This window comes from Oryx dammah, unplaced genomic scaffold (assembly GCF_014754425.2).
Source record: "Oryx dammah isolate SB20612 unplaced genomic scaffold, SCBI_Odam_1.1 HiC_scaffold_2, whole genome shotgun sequence".
NCBI classification, from domain to species: Eukaryota; Metazoa; Chordata; class Mammalia; order Artiodactyla; family Bovidae; genus Oryx; species Oryx dammah.
This window is the reverse complement of record NW_024070186.1, coordinates 54937472-54959248: the sequence shown is the minus strand read 5'-3', so window position 1 is coordinate 54959248 and position 21777 is coordinate 54937472. Positions and strand designations below refer to the sequence as shown.

Genomic DNA, 21777 nt, shown 5'->3' with positions numbered 1-21777 from the left:
CCAGGTGAGTTTCTCTGAGTAAATATAAACCTAACTCAAATAAATAGATAGCTTATTACCTCAGATTGTTCAACAAATTCTCAAGAGGTAACTAATACAAATTAATAGGAAGTAGAAGAAAATGTTTTCTTTTCAGTTTGCTTAAACATTTTTCTATTGATTACATTGGTCAAAAAATAAAATGGGCTGCCCTGAGATATACTATGCTCCACATCCTAGGCAGTACTAAAGAACATAGGCTAGATGACAACTTGGTAAGAGATGGTGAAGTAGGAGTTTGACTATCACATAGTTGATCAGACAAGATAAACTTTCGCGTCCCACTTAATTCTGAGGCTCTATTATGTTATACAATTACTCTTATGCTCTTCTCTCATCATATATTTTTTTAAAACACTTCTTCCACTGATAAAACTTACATGGTTTACATTTTTCCATTACATATAACACAGATTACTTACTTCCTAATGTATTATTCAACAGTTTAATTCATTTCAAAAAATATGTTTGCTTCTAATTTGATCTCTTAAGAATTTTTTTTTTGTCTCTTAGTAAATCTAAACACCTATAATCTGTTAATTCCAAATAAATTTAGAAAATCTCTTATAAAAGAAACAATTACTTCCTAGGCTTGATCCAAATTACAAATAGAAATCTGGAAATTTGTTCATATTGAAAGATTAACTAACTCTAAAAATCCTAAAATAGTTTACCTTTGAGATTAAAAGATGTGTTTACTTCAAAAATAAACTGAGATTTCATTTGGCAGATGCCTATAAAATGTATCTAAATGTTTCAGTGAAACAGGATAGAAAAGATCACTGTCTAATTGAATATCTTGGAACTACCCCATACTTAGAGATTGTTAGTTATAATGAAAGTACAGCTAACATTACAAATCTAAGTTGATTAACTAAATTTTACAAGATGCTTTTGAAAAAAGTTACAAGTGCTCTTGAACTTTTTCTACATGATATAAAATGGTTCAAGCATGTTTCTTCTATGGAGGTTTAGAAAGATCTATACAAGTAAATATTTATGTAAGAACATAATCTCAGTATCAATTGATCAAGCCTTTGATTTCTCTCAATAAATACCAATAAGCTCTAAAACAAAACAAAATTAAACTAAAAATATTTAATTTCTATTTCCTCATACTTTTATTTGCCTATTTATTTTTGGCAAGCTAAATTTCCATTTCAAAACTTGTGTAAGTAATTGTATTTACAATTGTTTCAACAATGGTCTAAAAAGTTGATGAAATGAAGATACAATTAACATTTTTATAATTATTAAATATGTGGCTTGTTGGCCTGAAAATTATTTGGAATGGACAAATAAATAAAAGAAAGAAGTAGAGTTCACAATGCTTATGCAATAGTTGAAAACAAATGAATACAATATTTAGATAATTTAGATATGCGATATAAAATCATAAATTGCCACAGTTTGGAACTTTCTTGCGTGAATGTTCCATTATACAACAAACTCTCTAGTGATACTTCAATTAGTTTTAAATCTTTCAAAAGATGTATTTATATCATTTAAATAAGAGTAAGTAAAATATATATTAGACAAAAGAAATACACCTCCTTTATGCATTTTAATACCCTTGTTTTTCTCTGGAAAATGGCACAGTAGTAAAAAGGAACCTGTGAAGTATTTTAAAGACTTTGTAATTAAAAATATATGTTAATCAGCATTATAAACATTTAATTTTTACTGAACTGAAAACTATATTTTGTATGTTATGGCTACATTTTCCCTTAATCAATTATGCATTTTTAATAAAGAACAGTTTTTTTAATAAGAGTTCTCCCTTTCCACAATGTAAATTTATATGTAATTAAAACAAAACTAAGGGCTTCTCAGGTGGCGCTAGTGGTAAAGAATCCACCTGCCAATGCAGGAGATGCAAGAGATGAGGTTTGGATCCCTGGGTCAGGGAGACCCTCCCGAAGAAAGGAATGGCAATCCACTCCAGTATTCTCACCTGGAGAATCCCACAGACAGAGGTGTCTGGTGGGCTACAGTCCATAGGGTTGCAGAGAGCTAGACATGACTGAAGAGACTTAGTACACAAAATAAAACTATGGACATATAAAGGGTTTTTCCAATGGCTCAGCAGGTAAAGAATCTGCAGTGTAGGAGACACAGATTTGATCTCTGAGTTGAGAAGATCCCCTGGAGAAGGAAAGGGCAACCCACTCTAGTATTCTTGTCTGAAAAACCCCATGGACGGAGGAGGCTGGAAGGCTACAGCCCAACGGGTGGCAAAGAGTCTGATATAACTGGGCAATTAAGCACACACAAGCATGGACATATAAATGCCTTCACAGAATCCACCAAAAACTCACAATACAGAATCACTTCAAGGCCCATGAAATTTACCCACCCTGCTGCTGCTAAGTCGCTTCAGCCATGTCTGACTCTGTGCAACCCCATAGACGGCAGCCCACCAGGCTCCTCCGTCCACAGGATTTTCCAGGCAAGAATACTGGAGTGGGTTGCCATTGCCTTCTCCACAACATTTTTGTGGCCTTAAATATTTGTGTTGGAAGTACTCAACACTAACAACCTGCCTTCGGTATTCAGTATTCTGTAGCTCCCCAGTACCATCAAGCCATACCAAAATCTGCTCAGTATTAACATGTTCAGGGTCCTCTCATCAATAAATAACTTTGAAAATCAAATAAAATGAAAAAAAAAATTTAAGTTAAAGAAATTCAGCTGTTTTAGAAATGATGTTGCCTAACGGCTTTCAGGGTTACTCTAATATCCTCCAGTCCTAAAGCTCAGGGGTGTGTATGTGATTTCACACCTGCCCACATAGAATATGGTGTACTCAGGAGTGATTCTCCTCAAATTGAGCAACCACCTGAAAAGGCCAGAAACATGTCTATGACTCATCAGCTTACAGATGTAGCTTGGTTTCCTCTAAATCAGACTGATTTGTTATATACATGGATTTTTTTGCAAACTTTCCTGGATATAGCTCTTTAAAACTGAACTTAAAGACTTAATGATTGTGAAACCTGAGACAAATGTTCTTTTCATATCCATGTTTTCACATATGTAAAATTCATATGGAAGTATTTATTACCTAAGAAAATACTGAGAAAACGTTTGGAATTCATGCCAGTAGATATGCAAAGCTACATTTACAGGAATAAGTTTTGATACCATGGTACTCTTTATCATTTTCTTGGTTCCTATAGATATCTTGTTAATCTAAATAGTTTTAAAGGAAACAGAATTTTGGAGAACAAATTGGAACATTGCAATTATATTATTTTTAAAAAAGACAATATATATTCACACTTTATAAATAACCAATAGTTAGTATACTGACTTTAGCATATATTTGATCCAAAAAAAATCACAGGCCTCTAGATTTTCACTATAATCAGTTCCATCCTTGTCATTTTTTAAATGAAGGTAATACGGACACTGGACCGCTCATACCCAAATAATGAAGAGTAACAATGATATAACACAGAAAACAGAATCCATTAAATAAAGGCTAAAATCCTATCTTGAGACCTGCTCCTCAGGGATTTTCATATATAAAAGCGCTGTCTCTTAGCAAGGGTTGAGTTAGAGTTCCTTTGAAAGCTTTCGAAAATAGGGTGAGTTCATGTTACATCTACAATTGTAACAGCTACACAACTTCCCTTGTCTTGGACAATTTATTGCATTCACTTCAGGAAGGAATGGTAAGAGATACAGAGATGATTCTGCAGACTCTGTCCTATTCAGTTTGGTAGCTAGTGGAAGACTGTCCTCTCTACCAACCAAGTCCCTGATGAACGGGATCTATTAAGAACTGCGTTGGTTTACACTGCAGATTGAATGGAGCGTTAAGTGACTGCGTTAGTATGACTGCAGTGGGGGTAATGGTCGCCTTCAGTGCGTAAATAATGTTGCAATAATACTTTCACCTAGGTGCAACAATTGTTCAAGTGTCCTTAATTTGTCACTATCCAGCATATCTCCGTTAAATTCCCCTACCTTCCTTCAGTCTACAATCTTATTTTCTTCCTTCTTAGCAGGTGTAAACAGATGAGAAAATACACGTACTCTCAAATTGTCACTTATGTATCATGAAGGTGGAGGTCTACTGCAAATAACTTGAAAACTGCTTCTAGGAGGCGTTTAGCGATACCGCCCACCGAGACAGGTCAGATGCGCTTAATTTGATCACCCCACCCCCTCAGGCCTGGGCTGTAATTTTCCAAACAACCATCTCTCATTTGCAAATAAAAGTTAAAATCAATCCAGAGATACAGAATGCTAACTTCTTGTTAGTCAAATTTACAGGGTTTTTCTTTGTAGAGCTGCCAGATTGTGACCGATCAAAAGAGGAGAGAGAGAGAGAATATGAATATCACTTGCTTCCTTGCTTCCTAAGCAGGGATTTGCCTGCGATGCGCGGCGAGAGGACTGCGGCGGCTGATTTACACAGTTGGAGCGGAGGAGGGGCCGGGGGTGCTGGGGGGACAAGCTGGCGGAGGCTCCGGTGATGGGCTGATCTGGGGGCTCCCGAGAGCCGCTCCCTCCATGAGCGATTTGGGGGCGGCTGATGGATTTGCATTCGGGTTCCAGCCTGGCATTCGGTATATTGTCTCCTGACACCAGACCCGGTGCTCCCAGTTTGGGTGCAGACGTTGGTAAGTAACGTGTAATCCGATTTTAGTTATTTCCTAGGCCATTAAAGTGGCACTTTTAAAGCAGGTCAGTCTTAAATGAGGCTGCTTCCGAGAGCGTCTCCTTGGCCTGAAGCATTCCGCGGTCCCCTTCCCCGCCCCCCACCCTCTCCTGCTCCAGAAGTGAGGACGCTTGAATGGTGAGCTGTCAGGGGGCTCACTCTCTGCCAACCGGATCGCTTCACCTTGGTGCTTTACCCGAGATCCCCCAAATTCAAGTCGAATTTGGAGTGTACAGCCATACTGTTGTATTTGTATCCCGTCTCTCTTTTTCTCTCCTCCTCCCCCCCGCCCCCACCTTCGCTGTCTGGCCAATGCTGGGATCTGGGATCTGGACACCCCCTTCCAGCCTGCTTCCCACTCCACCCCACCTCTTCTTCTCTCATCTACACAGCACCCACCCCCACTTCCACCTACCCAAAGGGTCAAGAGCAAAGACACCCGGAGAAGGGAAGGTCTAATCCCAGCTCCCTTTAGGGAAGGAGGCCTCGGGAAGGGATTGCGCTTTGAGTGACAACCTTTCAGGAAGCGAGAGAGAAAAACCCGGAGACCTAGCCAGGGTTCTCGGGGACCGTGGAGCTCACAGCTGAATCGAGATCACCGAGATCTGAAATCAAAGAGCTCAGTCCTGGGACGCTCACGCTGCCTGCCTGTCATCGAGGGTATATAGAGCTGTGGTCCTGAGTGTCTGTCACCGGCATTGCCGCGCTAGGTGTGCGCCCGGCTCTCCCATTGGTATGCAGCGACCATTTCCCTGCGAGTCTCAAAGGTGGAAACACTTGAAAGGATTACAAGCATGATTTGGTGGCCTTTCTGAAAGTTGGCGGCCTGAGGAGGAGAAACTGCAGGCTACGGCATGATGGATATAATTCTGACTCCCAGAGAGTTTGCACCTCTCGCTGGGAAGCCCCTTGGAGTAAACCTCGGAGATCGAGAGCGCTCGGCACTGATAGGTACTCGCCGCCATCCTTTCCTACTTTGCCTAATTGAAACCAGTGTTCTCGCGTGTAAGGATGTTCTTTGTAGAGCATATAGTTTGGCCGCGGTGGCTTCTGTAGGCTCACAGGTGCTAGAGGGTTGTATCTTTGAGCCGGATCATTTAGCTGTAAGGACGATGATAGAAAGAGTGGTACTGGAGACTAAAATACCCCCGGACCCCTTTTCTTGGGGGTGTAAATCGTAAGTAACTCCAACAAATAGGCCAGGTGGCAGAGCGAAGGGCCCCTCCCCCAGCGGATCGCTCGTGTTGTAAAGGATAGAAGGAAAATGGCTTGAGCTTTTTAATCATTTTCCATTTCTAAACAGACCCATTGTCCGTTTCGCCTGGCGACAGATTAGAAAAGGACCTCAGGAAGGATCAGGGATTTTCAGAAAATGAATGATGCAGCATTTTAATTATTTGTTCTAGGGAAAATCATTTTGCTTCCATATTGGAATATTTAATCTTAGATATGGAGAGATTAGCGGGCTCGGAGATCCAGCAAAGGGGAGGGGGAGGTGGGAGGGGGCACTGTGGGGAGAAAGGGCTTCTTGTCCTCCCTGTGGACAAACAAATGATGCTGGGCGCTCGCAGCAGGAAGCGGTCGAAATCCGGACTCCAGGGCCCTTCATCTCCTAACTTTTGGAGCTCTTCCTATCTCTTAGATACCCTGCATCGAGAAAAAGGAAAGGAAAATGCTGAAATGCCCTTTAGGACATGTCCCAAATCAAGAACTTGGAGCGGGATGTGGGGGGGGTGGTGGGGGTGGGGGTGGTGGTTGTAGTTCAAGACAGAACAGAGAATGATTGCAGAGAGGGCCATTTACTGGCATTGGGAGCGCAGGGAAGCCTCCCGGTTACCCATCGATTCCATCGCATCTTGGGTTCCGATAAGATTCCTGAAATAGTCACCATCTCTGCACGTTGGGTACAGAAGGTGGTGTTGGGGGCTGGGGCGGGGGGGCAGCTGGTGAAAGAGACGCGAGTGCTCTGTTCTGAGCTCAGCTTCTTGGCTGAGACCGATAGATAGGGTGGGTCTGGAATGTTAAGGTTGGGGAACGTTAAGAGAATCCTGCCCTTCTGCTTACTTAGTCTCTGACAGCCACTGTGGAGTGGCGGACACAGGTGCGGTCACTTCTAAGGCAAAATATGCAAATATCTTATGACTGATTTTTAAGTAACGGGTTTTTTATTTCTGTTAGATTATATATATTTAGAATGGTAATGACATATACATTTCGTCTCATGAAAAAGTGCTTTAAGTAAAACTCACCTCTACGGGCTAGCTAACTTTGAGCCCTTGGGCAAGTCCAGTTCTTTAGCGACCATAAAGCCTTTCCCTTCCCCGTGAGATGATGACAGGATTCATGTGTGTTGTGGGGTCGGGGGCGCTATCCCCGAGGCACAGTTGTCGCTAACTAGACTCCTTTGCTGAACACTTGCCTCTCTCCAGTTTCCCTACTAAGGTGCATTTTCGTCCCAGCAGGTAGGACTGTAAAACCATCAGATGAGGCTTTAAAAACTCTTCTTAGAGAATCCTTGTGAGCTCTGATCTGGTGGCTCCTCTTCACTGATACGTCTTCCCTCAATCAACCCCACCCTCAGGACTCTCTACCATCCTCTTCCCGAAAATACCACGGAGAAATATGAGGGGGTTGGGGGGGAGGGGCGGGGCAAAGAAATGAAAGGAAAAAAAAAAAAAAAAAGACTCTAAACCCTGAATGCTGCCCCCTATCCCCACGAGGTCTTTCCTGGTGGAAGAAGTGAAATGTGTCATTGTTACCCAAGTGGTCCGCGTATCCTTCCAGAGCACTGGCTTGTCTCTGGTTTTTAAAAGGTGGAAGCAGCCAGAGCTGTTGAATCCAGGGGAAATCGAAGGCTCCGAACTGCCGCACAACAAAAGGATTCCTGGTGCAAAGAAATCGAAGCAAAATGCAGGGGAAACTCGGTCCAAGTCGCTCAGGCTGCCTGAGCTCTTACTCAGGACACCCAAGCAGAATCAGCTATATTCAGCTCTTCTGGTTTGGAGACCTGAATTTGCCTTTATCCCCGTCTTTGGGAGTAAGTGTGGGCTGTGGAAAGGATAATTCCAAAGAACAGTCTTACTTTTCAAACTGTGTACACTAGAGAGCGGAGATTTGGGAACTAGATGAGCAAACTAGTCAGGCAATGGTTTCCTTCAGAGTTAAATTAAGAAATCAAAAATTTAAAAAAATGCCCACCACCCCTTCCCCCGTCCCGACCAAAGGAATGTTTCCCCTTGGTTGATCTCTTCTTCCTTTTTTAAAAAATTTTGACACTTTGTCATCCTGACCTCTCCACTTCTTTTCTCTCCCCTGAAACACACACACACACACACACAACTGTATAGTCACGGCTTCCTAGTGCTCGCGCCCGACCCCATGGTAAGCGCGTTCCCCTTCTCGGGGCTCATTTTCGTGACGTGGAAAGCCGGATCCAGGGTTACAGCACATATTAAAAAAAAAAAAAAAAGCCAGCGCAAGAGAAGTCCGCGATTCTGCACTGTGATTGAGCCTGCCCTCCTCCCTGCCTTCCTCCCGCCCTTCCTCCAAGTGCCCAATGATGTGCTGCCGGTACCCAGGGAGAGCAGCTACGGCGGCGGCAGCGGCGGCGGCGGCGGCAGCGAAGCTGGAAGCCTGCAGCAGCCCCTTCTCTCTCCTCTATTGAGTGTGCCAAGCGGCAGTTCTGCATTCTAAAGAAACCCATTGAAAGGCCCCTTGCATTCCCAGCACGTCTCAAGCTTGCTTTTATTTTTTTTTCTGTGGTCTCTTCCCCCACCCCCCACTATCCCCCTTTGCTTCAGCTTTAGCAAAAAGAAAGAAGGGGGAGGGAAAGAAAGAATACTTAAACTCAAGCTTCTTTTTCTTCTTTTTTTTCCCCCCTCCCCCGATGATCAATGCTTAAAAAAATAAAAATCCTGCAAAATAGGTAAGTCAAAGCCATCTGGAGCTTTTCTTGTCTAAATCTCAGGGACCTCAAAAATAAGGGAAAACATAGGGAAAAAAAAAGAATTGTGGAAAAGGAAGAACTTGAGGTTTTAATATTTTAAAAGGGATACAAGGAAGACTGATACTGCAATGTAGCCTCATCTGCCTTCTTTTTTTCATTTAATTGTTTCCAAAAATTGAGTACTGCATGCCTGAGGCAAATTTCTCTTTGCTTTCTTAAGGGTTCTCCTCTCTGTACAGCTGTGTACATCATTTGCAAGCTGAATGTGGAGATTTATTCTTTTCACTCTCCCTATAAGTTATATCATTGTGTTTTAAGTTAGGTTGACAAAATATTTCCTTAATGGATGCATCTGTGTGGAAAGAAAATACATACTAAAAACTCGGGTTTATTTTTATTGATCAAAAACAATTCAATTTTGATTGATATTTCAGTGACTTAGAAGGGCAATCTAATATAACTGCATTATTATAATTTATTTATATATGCATTTTCATATATGGATATTAGGCTCCAGAAAAGCCATGGAGGAAAGCTCCATATTATTAGAATAGTGCACTGTATTTGTTCCTTCTCATTGGAAAAGAGCAATGTCTTTCTGAAATGTATTTCATGTGATAGATCATTTATCAGCAGGTTAAGAATCCAGATTTCCACTATTTCTTGCCTTTACCCAAACCTCCTCTACAAACCACCTGCCATTCCATCTTTTTGCAGGATTCCTCAGTAGATCATGAAGGAACAGATATACATTCCAAACTAAGCTCTGCAAGTGTTTTAATACAGATACTCCTAGGCTCAGCACCCTTTAGCTGTCACTATCTTTAGCTCTGACAACTGCATGGGCTTGTTCTTTAGAAAGGCTAATCACACCTAAAGGATTTAAACAGCCAAATGATAAGAAATCATTTAATTAAAGGAGATGTTATTAATCTGTGCTTGGGCAAAAGGGGTTGGAGTACCGTGAGTTTCTGGGCATGCACTAAAATTAAGCATATTGTGTTCATTTCTTAAGAGAATCTTGGGTTTTCCTGAGATACCAATCATCTTACACAGCTTAACATCTGATGTTGGTCCAAGGGCTCATAATCTATCATACTCTTTAATCTAATAACTTTGGGGCATGCCATTATCTTTTTATGAACAGAAACCCATAGTTTAAAGAACATTTTCTTCCATCAGAGTTTCAATCAGATACATAATAGGCACCTCTGATAGCAATGTGAGTTTTAACAGGCAAACAAGTGTAATGGCCAAATAATTGCCATTATTACTGAATCTGCCTATCCCTAAGAGGAATCACTGTATGCCAGTTTCCTTGCTTGCTACAAGAGACAACAAAGACTGCTTTTGATTTAATGATATGCCCTTCACCAGGTATGGCTTGATTCAGGAAAATGTCATTGCATGGCACAATACTTCAGTCTCCTAATTTTAAGATATAGGATGTATTAAGCATGTTGATAGGTCATTTTGAGTGTCAGTTCAACAGTTACTAAAGTTTTTATATCACTCTTAAAAAGGTCCACATATAGGAGTCAATTAGAGTAGTGTATATGATGAAAAGCTAAAAATCTGCATCTTTATTTCTGTTGCAGTTTTGTAATCAACCGCGAATGATGAAACCTTCTATAGCTGAGATGCTTCACAGAGGAAGGATGTTGTGGATAATTCTTCTAAGCACAATTGCTTTAGGATGGACTACCCCGATTCCCCTGATAGAGGACTCAGAGGAAATAGATGAGCCCTGTTTTGATCCATGCTACTGTGAAGTTAAAGAAAGCCTTTTTCATATACATTGTGACAGCAAAGGATTTACAAATATTAGTCAGATTACTGAGTTCTGGTCAAGACCTTTTAAACTGTATCTGCAGAGAAATTCAATGAGGAAATTGTACACCAACAGTTTTCTTCATTTGAATAATGCTGTGTCCATTAACCTTGGGAACAATGCATTGCAGGACATTCAAACAGGAGCTTTCAATGGTCTTAAGATTTTAAAGAGACTATATCTTCACGAGAACAAACTAGACGTCTTCAGAAATGACACCTTCCTTGGCTTGGAAAGTCTGGAATATCTTCAGGCAGACTACAATGTAATTAAACGTATTGAGAGTGGGGCATTTCGGAATCTAAGTAAATTGAGAGTTCTGATTTTAAATGATAATCTCATTCCCATGCTTCCAACAAATTTATTTAAGGCTGTCTCCTTAACCCACTTGGACCTGCGTGGAAACAGGTTAAAAGTTCTTTTTTACCGAGGAATGCTAGACCACATTGGCAGAAGCCTGATGGAGCTCCAGCTGGAAGAAAATCCCTGGAACTGTACATGTGAAATTGTGCAACTGAAGAGTTGGCTGGAACGCATTCCTTACACTGCCCTGGTGGGAGATATCACCTGTGAGACTCCTTTCCATTTTCATGGAAAGGACCTGCGAGAAATCAGGAAAACAGAACTCTGTCCCTTGTTGTCTGACTCTGAGGTGGAGGCTAGTTTGGGGATTCCCCACTTGTCATCAAACAAGGAGAATGCATGGCCAACTAAGCCTTCCTCGATGCTGTCCTCTGTCCATTTTACTGCTTCTTCTGTTGAATACAAGTCCTCAAATAAACAGCCCAAACCCACCAAACAGCCTCGAACACCAAGGCCACCATCCACATCTCAAGCTTTATACCCTGGTCCAAACCAACCTCCCATTGCTCCTTATCAGACCAGACCACCCATTCCCATTATATGCCCTACTGGGTGTACCTGTAATTTGCATATCAATGACCTTGGTTTGACTGTCAACTGCAAAGAGCGAGGATTTAATAACATTTCTGAACTTCTTCCAAGGCCTCTGAATGCCAAGAAATTGTACCTGAGTAGCAATCTGATTCAGAAAATATACCGTTCTGATTTTTGGAATTTCTCTTCCTTGGATCTCTTACATCTGGGGAACAATCGTATTTCTTATGTCCAGGATGGGGCCTTCATCAACCTGCCTAACCTAAAGAGCCTCTTTCTCAATGGCAACGATATCGAGAAGCTGACTCCAGGCATGTTTCGAGGCCTACAGAGTTTGCACTACTTGTACTTTGAGTTCAACGTCATCCGGGAAATCCAGCCTGCAGCCTTCAGCCTCATGCCCAACTTGAAGCTGCTATTCCTCAATAATAACTTGCTAAGGACCCTGCCAACAGATGCCTTTGCAGGCACATCCCTGGCTCGGCTCAACTTGAGAAAGAACTACTTCCTCTATCTTCCTGTGGCTGGTGTCCTAGAACACTTGAATGCCATTGTCCAGATAGACCTCAATGAGAATCCTTGGGACTGTACCTGTGACCTGGTTCCCTTCAAACAGTGGATCGAAACCATCAGCTCAGTCAGTGTGGTGGGTGATGTCCTATGCAGGAGCCCTGAGAACCTCACCCACCGTGACGTGCGCACTATTGAACTGGAAGTTCTCTGCCCAGAGATGCTACACATCGCACCAGCTGGAGCATCCCCAGCTCAGCCTGGAGATGCTCACCTTGCTGGGGGGCCGACAAGTGCGTCACCTTATGAGTTCTCTCCCCCTGGGGGCCCTGTGCCACTTTCTGTGTTGATTCTCAGCCTGCTGGTTCTGTTTTTTTCAGCAGTCTTTGTTGCTGCAGGCCTCTTTGCCTATGTCCTCCGACGGCGCCGGAAGAAGCTGCCCTTTAGAAGCAAGAGGCAGGAAGGCGTGGACCTCACTGGCATCCAGATGCAATGCCACCGACTTTTTGAGGATGGTGGAGGTGGTGGAGGTGGAAATGGAGGTGGAGGTCGACCAACTATTTCCTCCCCAGAGAAGGCCCCTCCTGTGGGTCATGTATACGAGTACATTCCTCATCCCGTTACTCAGATGTGCAACAACCCCATCTACAAGCCTCGTGAGGAGGAGGAGGTGGTTGTTTCATCAGGGCCAGAGGCAGGGGGTGCAGAACGTGGGGCTCCTGTGATACAACCTCCGGGAATGGGGGAGGTTCTCCTAGGAAGTGAGCAGTTTGCTGAAACACCCAAGGAGAACCACAGCAACTACCGGACCTTGCTAGAAAAAGAAAAGGAGTGGGCGCTGGCAGTGTCCAGCTCCCAGCTCAATACCATAGTGACCATGAATCATCATCACCCTCACCCTCACCACTCAGCAGTTGGTGGGGTTTCCGGGGTAGTTGCGGGAACTGGGGGAGACTTGGTTGGGTTCCGCCACCATGAGAAGAATGGTGGGGTGGTGCTCTTTCCTCCGGGGGGAGGTTGTGGTGGCAGCAGTATGCTACTAGACCGAGAGAGGCCACAACCAGCCCCCTGTACGGTGGGGTATGTGGACTGTCTCTACGGCACAGTGCCCAAATTAAAGGAACTGCATGTCCATCCTCCTGGCATGCAATACCCAGACTTACAGCAGGACGCCAGGCTCAAAGAAACCCTTCTCTTCTCGGCTGGAAAGGGCTTCACAGACCACCAAACCCAAAAAAGTGATTACCTCGAGTTAAGGGCCAAACTTCAAACCAAGCCGGATTACCTCGAAGTCCTGGAGAAGACAACATATAGGTTCTAACAGAAAAAGAAAAATACATTAGTGCTTTTTTTTTTTTTTCAAAAGAAAAGAAAAATAAAAGAAATATATCCCTTGCTCCCTTTACACTTGTCCCAATAACTCCATCCTCACAAACTTCCCTGCCCTGAACAGAACTGAAACCGCATGATAACTAGAAAATACAGATGTATGCTCTCCCCACTCAGATGTGATTTGGAGGAAGGGCCATACACAGATCATTAATCAATGAAGTGCCTTCGCAGACTTTTGCCAGCAAATGTTATCATTATTTTTTATACTGAAACTTGAGACTTTGACTGTGCCATGTATAAGGTATATTGGGGATCATTGTATTGATCCTAATTAAGTAAAATTCAATGTGTCTTTTTATTTTCAGTAACTTTTTTTTTTAGTTGTAGTTTGTTTTGACAGGGAGGGGGGAAAACAGATTGACATTTGTGGTTTTCGTTCCTCTTCCCATCATGGCACAGATTCTGTACATGTATTAACAATGCAGTTTGCTGCATGCCTGGAAACTGCAAGACGGGGAGGGAGGGGGCGGGCTTTGCTGGAATGTTCTCACCCACTCGTTTTTTCTCTCATCTACATACCCACATGCACATCACAAATCACTGCACATAGGTCGCTAAACCTGTAGCTTCTTCCTTCTGGTGTAGGTACACGCACACACACACACACACACACACACACACACATGCATATACACACACACCCCTCATCCATTCAACCCAATCTAATTAGTTCGGGTTTGATCCATTCCTATCCTCTCCATAGCTTCACCTTCCTTTCTCCTCTAGTGTACAGCTCAAAACATCTCTCCTACCACCCTGGAAAAGTCATCTTCTAGGCTGGAGCCTACTGAAGTGGAGGCCTGGTGGTTTAACAGCCGGAGGCACTTACCTAGAGATGAGCACCTTCTTTGTGACACTTCAGCCTGATGCCAAGATTTTTTGGAGAACATTTGCACTTTCTTATATATATATAATATAAAAAAACATAAAAAAGCAACTGGGTATATATCACTAACAGCTTTGTAGGAAGCACTTTTAATGTTTTCTCTCTCACACACAAAGATTCAAAAGAAATGTGCATATATTTATTCTGTAATTTCAGTGATTATAAATTGTAAAGGTAATGTTTAATCATTGTATAGTGATTATGCGTCTGGTATAGCTTTCCTAATAAAAAGTTTTTGAAAAACATAATACATTATATATAGAGGATACAAAGCTTGAACTTTAAACTCCAGCTATGCCATGCCTTTCGTGCTCCCATTTTTAAAAATCTTTCTTTTACTTCTTACACAGAAAGCTAGTTTATTAACAAGTTTGATGCACTGTGATGTTAATAAATCTTGTAACTTACCACACCCATTCCACACACTAGGATACAAATGGGACATAAAAAATGTGATTTATCGATATATAGTTCACTTCTTTCTCTTGAATTATGAGTTTCAAACTTAGTACTCCAATGATGTATCATTTTTCCTAGGCAGGATGCAATTGGGAGAAACTGTAAATATGTTGCTAAGAAGTACAGGATTAATTAGGAGACAGTGATCAAGAATCCATGAATCGTATGATAGTTAAAGGCTTAAAGGAAAAGTGAAATTGCTATACTTTTTAAAAAAATATGCACTAAAATTACTTACACACACACACATACCAACCAATCAAAGTATAAGGCCTGGGAGCCAATTTGACCATCAGCAGTCTGTTATCTCTGAAAGCTGTCATTGTTATATTTTAGCTCTTGCTTTTATCAACCACTTACTGCAATCGACCCCAAACATGCTTGAACTAAGACAGGATGCTGAGTGAGTTTATCTTTCTGTATGACACTAAAATGATGTTGCAAAGTTAATCTGACAATAATTTGAGTTATGATCCATTTACATGTGAGTGAAACCAAAGAAAATCGTATTTTTAAGGTGCCAGTATCTTGTTTGTGAAGGAAACTGAACTAATACAAAGAAACCAGAGAGCTTTGAGACAGGCATTTATCTCATCAGGCCAGTAGAGGACAGCAGAGCTCCAGAGATTCATAGACCCTGTAGCTGCAGAGCTGTGCAGTGAGGCCAGCGTTCTCTGCTAGTTTCCTCCAGTTGCCCTTAGTAGAACTTATCATTATGCTTTGAATGTAATTCACTGCAGGCCCTGATGCCTTACATCACATTTTTTTTTCCATAAAAAAGAAGACTAGTGGCTTCTAAATCTCCATAACTGATACAAAACTAAGGCACGGTACTTAAAAAAGCCCCGTGAATGTCTAGAATAACATATATGTATATTTCTTGATTAATTATATATGAATAATAACATAGATATGCATAAAATAAAAAACAAGTATATCAATGTAAAATGCAGCTTTTCAGGACTACCTTGTATTTGGCACATTATATCTAAAACTTTCCTCCTCCATTATTTGAAGTATATTTTGGAATTAGTTCAGATGAAGAAAAGCCCATGGGTATAATTCACTATTTCTCTATATACAATACTGAAATACAGCTCTTAAGCAAGAAGATCAGATCCACTATTACATAGCTGTTGTTCTTTGTTTCTTCTTTCTTTTCACTTTCCCAAAAGTTACCTTTTTCAAAGTTATCTCACCTTCCTTGCTCTTTCTATTTTCTGTTCATCCCTTACCTGAAGATTTTTTTTTTTAAGGCACAGAAAGTTAGTATTAACCTTTAAGTGGCTTACTATCGGATTTATGAAGTCCCTCTAGACTAGGTATTTATCATGTTCCCATTCTTCCTAATCAAATTTTTTGATGATTAGCAGAAAGCATGTGCATAATAAAACTCAGAGTGCAAAGGGAGATACTTCTAACATTATCATCATTTCCTTAACAACTATGCATACAATCATAACATGACATATTATACAAATCAGACTACAGTACAATGCCTAGTAAAACCAGATCTTTCGACATTTGAAAAGTGTCCATAAACCATATGAAATTATAACTTGAAAATTATAATGTTTATATTTTATTCATTAAATACAGAAAGTAAGACTGTCTTGTCTTAAATATAGGTATGAATTTTACCCTTGGATTAGGAATAAACTTATTTAATGAAAATAAATTTATATGAGAATGAAATTTTGTATCTAAAGAGATAATATTTTGCTTCCATGGAGTTTTCTATCCCCTTAGCAAGGCCACTTATTTTACCTGTGCATTAAAAATAGTTAAGTTAGCTTCAGTTTATGATACCAGATATATTTTCTTCAAGTACCATGGGTATTAACATAGGTCCTATGATTAGGATTTGTTCTATCTTTTTGCTACAGTAAAATGAATATTTTTTTAAAAAGATAGATTATTAATTCACTTCATAATGATGGTCAGTTAGACTGAAGCAGTCCCAGATCTGACTAATATCTGCTTATATTCTTTGCTGTTTTAGTACAAATTACAATAACAATATTTGACAGTAATAACATGTATTGTTTTATCCCTTTAACTATGAGATGGTGAGTAGAAAATACTTGAAAGTGAAATGTTAGTTTGACTTAAATCCTACTAGTTTTAACACATTATTTTTCTATACAGTATTATTATGTGAATACTTTTAGGTTTTAATTTAAAAAGTATTATTTCATCTAATTTCAAAATACTAAAAAATGTAAGGATAATGAGCACCATATTTTAAATAAAAGTTTAGAAAGAGAGATCACAAGGAAAAAGCTTACTGAGCTTGAAAAGTTTTTTTTTTTTTTTTCTCCTTATCTAGGAATTCTAGTTTTAAATTCTTGCTATCTACAAAGAATACTTGTGTTTAGATTTATGAAAATCGATAATGCAGTCACAGAACATAACTTTTCTTTGACCATTGTAGCACATTATTTTGATCCATTTAGTATAAATTCATTGCTCACACAGTCCTAACCTTTTGCAATTATGTTGTCTAAGCCAATAAATGTTGTATTTTTTTGTAAAATGGTTATGACAAAGGAATCATTAACAAGATGCTTCACAAAACATAAGACATATGACTGTAATGAGTTAAGATAATATGAGAGGAAATGACTAAAAGAAGACTTCATCTTAAGTGACTTGAGCAAGTTGAATTTGAGCTTAGACTTTTTTTTTTTTTCTTTTTTTCCTTTTTGCCGCACCATGTGGCATGCAGAACTTCCCTGACCAGGGATGGAACCTGTGCCCCCTGCAGTCTTAATCACTGGATCTCCAGGGAAGTCTGAGCTTAGGCATTTGTAACATATTTAGCTCAGAATTCTCAACTGTGAAAATTCAGGTAAACAGAACATAAATAACTATCACAAATTTTACTATATAAGTATTCTGCTTAACAAATATACTATATGCCTTTTTAAATAGGAGCAATAACACATGTGTAATTGGGCACTCATGTGTGTGTGTATATAAATATAGTACTATTATATATGTATATACATTGTATATACATGTATATAGTTTATATATGCTGGATTATACATACATGTAAATTATGGATCTTTTTCTTTCATGTATAATAATTTCAGTTTTATGCATTTATTTTCCTTGCTTCTGTTTAGCTACTGTCCAAGTAAAGCTGAATGAAATTATGAGTCTTAACTTTGGGAATATTCTCATGTAAAAAGTAACTCTGTAATTAGTATCTTTGAATTTAAAAGTCTTTTATCTTCCAATTTGTTTCATTTTATTATTTAAGTCATAGGGGACAAATCTCAGTCAAACTGTGATTTAAGTCAAGTCCTCACAGAAAAACTAATCTCTTATAAATATGCAACACAAGTCAAATGAAAAGCAAGTGCTTCTTTCATTTTTATATTTCCAAAATAAATTTTACAGGTAAAAACAATTTCAGCAGCTTTATTAATTTGATAAGATCTTTGTAATTTATTTAGATATATAGAAAAAATGAAATCTTAAAGGTAAATATAAGTAAAGGACTTATTTAAGACATTCAGCATCCTATTTTACTTTTTTAAATAACATCCTTGATATATAATATATAATACTAGTAATAATAATAAGCAGAGGTGATCATTTCTAGTATGCTTTTACAAAATATAAATTGAAGGCATATATTTTTCAATCAAGAAGGCAGGTATACACCAGGTCTGCTAGTTGTGAAGAGGTAATGGTTTGACTATCCTCTTTAATTCTGATAATATTTGCTCCTGAAAATAATATGCATTTTTAGAGAATATGTATTGTTTCTTATGTATTGCATAGATATAGATGATTTTTTCATATGACTTTAAAATTTTAATAGAAACTGATACTTGTGATGAACTTCAAAGATATATAGACAGGAAGACTTTATCATAAATTTATGGGTGACCCAAACCCTCCAATACCTTCAAACATTAAAACATAGACAAACACTAGTAAAAAAAAGGCTTTCTTCAATAACACTCAGTATAAAAAGGCTTAGCATACATAATTAAATATTTCTTTAGTGTATCAGTTCATCCACGTGTTTATGAGTATAGTGAACTGGTAGAATTTACAGTGTATTCAATTGTATCAAAAAAGTTTCATTGAAAAGGATGTGCTAATAACCAATTAAAAACAAAGCTGAGTACTTTATTTTAATTCAGTTGTAATGATTAGCAGACCATTCTCTTGAAGAGGAATTAGCAGACCATTCTCGTGAAGAGGGAAAGTACCATGTAACTGATATCGTATTATATCTGAATGCAGGGTTTTTGTGCTTTTGACCTACTTTACTAGGAACTTTTGGGGTTTAGAGTTTATTTGCATGAAAGACTACATAATGATTTTTGGTAGAATTTAAAACAAGAGCATATCTTGCCTAACCTGGGGTGGCCAAGTTAGCTCTGAAAAAGGATGCTGAAACAAGGATGTCATCTGATTATGTGAAGGAATGGAAAGTTCTCTTCTCACTCCTGATCTTATTCCTTTCACTATTCCTGACAGTTCTGCTTCTACTTCTGTTTTTGACTCAGTACCAAGATATTCTTGTGACTAAGGGCACAATCACTGAGCTCAAATTAGGTGCTAAGGCAAGAAGAAGAAATTATGAGAAACCCCTCACCTGATAACAAAATGTTCAATTCACTTATCTTGCACCGGAAGCTGAGAAAATAATCCAGCATATCTCACTTCACTGTGAAATCATTTTTAAGTCCAGTGAAAAAAGTCAGAACCTAAAATAGTAAACTTAGAACCACTTCTGAAGATCAAGAGAGAACCACCAAATGCTTTAAAAATGTGGACCTTATCTTTAAAATCTCAATGCCCTGATTTTCCTACTCTAAAATGCCCTTTGTCTTTGTCATGCATTCAAAATATTGGTTTAATCAAAATTAAAACAATAATGTAAAATACCTGTATTAAGACCCACTCTTCCTAGTGGAATCCACACATTTTCAGCATATTTCCCTTATTTGCAGTTTAAACTTTCCATTTAGCTGTTATATTGTTCATTAGAATTCTAAAGGTTTTTTTTCCCCAGCAGAATTATGGCAATTTATCTTAAAATGTCTCTTTTTTTGCCTTTCATAACTAGCTTTATAATAAAACAAGTCTGTCAATATGTAAACTATTAACCATATACTGTAACTTTGCAGGGGAAAAAAAAAACCTCTAAAATCTACCTAAATTGGGCATCTTATATGTACTGAATTGAATTGGGATTTTTTTTTTTGCTTACTTATGCTCTTCTTCACAAAATTTGTATTCAAAAGTGAAATCTAGTCCTTTATTTCTAATTAACAGTTTATTAGATGCTTTATATCTCCAGCAGGTAATAAGAGGAAGGTGGGCAAAGAAAATATTAATGGGTAAAAATAATCTGTTTGTGGAATAATTATGTCCATGACCTCTCCTTTTTCCTTTAGTAAAACTTCCTCAACAAAAAGGACAATGGAAAGAGAAGAGAAATAAATCAATATGCTTTCTCTTTTTGAAGACCATTTGATAAAAGCTTAGTGTAGAAAGTTTGAACTAGACTTTCATAATAATTTTTTGATGTTCTACCTTTGGAAGAGTTAAACCTTATAATTGGCTCACTGTATCTTCCAACATGATTCTAAGCCATTTCAATCTCCATTATTTGGCATAGTCATTGGCCATGAAATTAACCCTTAACAATAATTAAACCAATCATAATTAAAAGTAAATAGTTTGTGTGTACATATCAATCTCAATCTCCCAATTTATTCCTCCCTTCCTTACACCATAATTTTGGTTTTTAAATCTGTAACTCAATTTCTGTTTTGTAAATAAGTTCATTTGTACCCTTTTTTAAGATTCCATGTGTAAGTGATATTGTATGATATATGTCTTTCTGTGTCTGACTTAATCTCACTCAATAGGACAATCTTTAGGTCCATACATGTTGCTGCAAATGGCATTACTTTGCTCTTTTTTTTTTATTGCTGAGTAATATTTCAATGAATATATGCACCACATTTTCTTTATCCATTCATCTGTCAATGGACATTAAGGTTACTTCCATGCCATCACTATTGTAAATAGTGCTGTAAGGAACATTGGGGTGCATGTATCTTTTCAAATTATAATTTTCTCTGGATATATACTCAGGAGTCGGATTGTTCTATCATATGAGAGTTCTATTTTTAGTTGTTTAAGGAATCTCCAGACTGTTCTGCATAATGGCTGTACCAATTTACATTCCCAACAGCATGGTAGGAGAGTTCCTTTTCTCCACACCCTTTCCAGAATTTATTGTTTGTAAATTTTTTGATGATGGCCATTCTCACTGGTGTGAGGTGATACCACATTGTAGTCTTAATTTGTATTTCTCTAATAATTAGTGACATTGAGCATCTGTTCATGTGCTTTTTTTAACCATCTGTATGTCTTTGGAGAAATATTAGATCTTCTGCCCATTTTTTATTGCTTTTTTTTTTGTTGTTACCGAGCTACATGAGCTATTTGTATATTTCAGAGATTGATCCTTTGTGGGTTGCTTCATTTGCAAATATTTTCTTTCATTTTGATAAATGTTTTCTCTTTTGTTTATGGTTTTCTTTACTGTGCAAAAACATTTAAGATTAATTAGGTCCTATTTGGTTATTATGTTTCTAATTTTTTTACTCTAGGAGGTGGATCAAAAAAGATACTGCTGCAATTTATGTCAAAGAGTGTTCTGTCTGTTTTTTCCTCGTGGCTTTAGCAGTAAAGAACATGTCTACCAATGCAGTAGACATAAGAGACATGGGTTCCATTCCTGGGTTGGAAAGATCCCCTGAAGGAAGGCATGGCAACCCACTCCAGTATTCTTGCCTGGAGAATCCCATGGACAGAGGAGCCTGCAGAGCTACAGTCCAGGGAGTCACAAAGAGTCAAACATGACTGAAAGCGACTTAGCAGGCACAAGCGTTTCATAGTATACAAACTTCCGTTTAGGTCTCTAATCCATTTTGAATTTATTTTTGTGTACAATGTCAGAGAGCATAAAAAATTTTAATGCAAAAGAAATTATAAGGATAAACGAAGATAATGATGCAAACTAAGACAATTAACTTATTTCATGTTACAGATATGTAAAATGAAGTCCTTTCTTTTAATTAGTGGTTTTTCCAAATAATACATAA

General features: G+C 38.7%; 1 protein-coding gene across 1 annotated transcript; it reads left to right on the top strand.

Annotated features, from left to right (window-relative positions):
* The first annotated feature begins 5038 nt into the window (after positions 1–5038).
* SLITRK3 (SLIT and NTRK like family member 3) lies at positions 5039–17874 on the top strand. Its single transcript, XM_040248197.1, has 2 exons — positions 5039–5659; positions 10253–17874. The coding sequence occupies exon 2, from the start codon at positions 10271–10273 to the stop codon at positions 13211–13213; it is 2943 nt and encodes a 980-aa protein (XP_040104131.1). The 5' UTR covers positions 5039–5659; positions 10253–10270; the 3' UTR covers positions 13214–17874.
* Positions 17875–21777: the final 3903 nt, after the last annotated feature.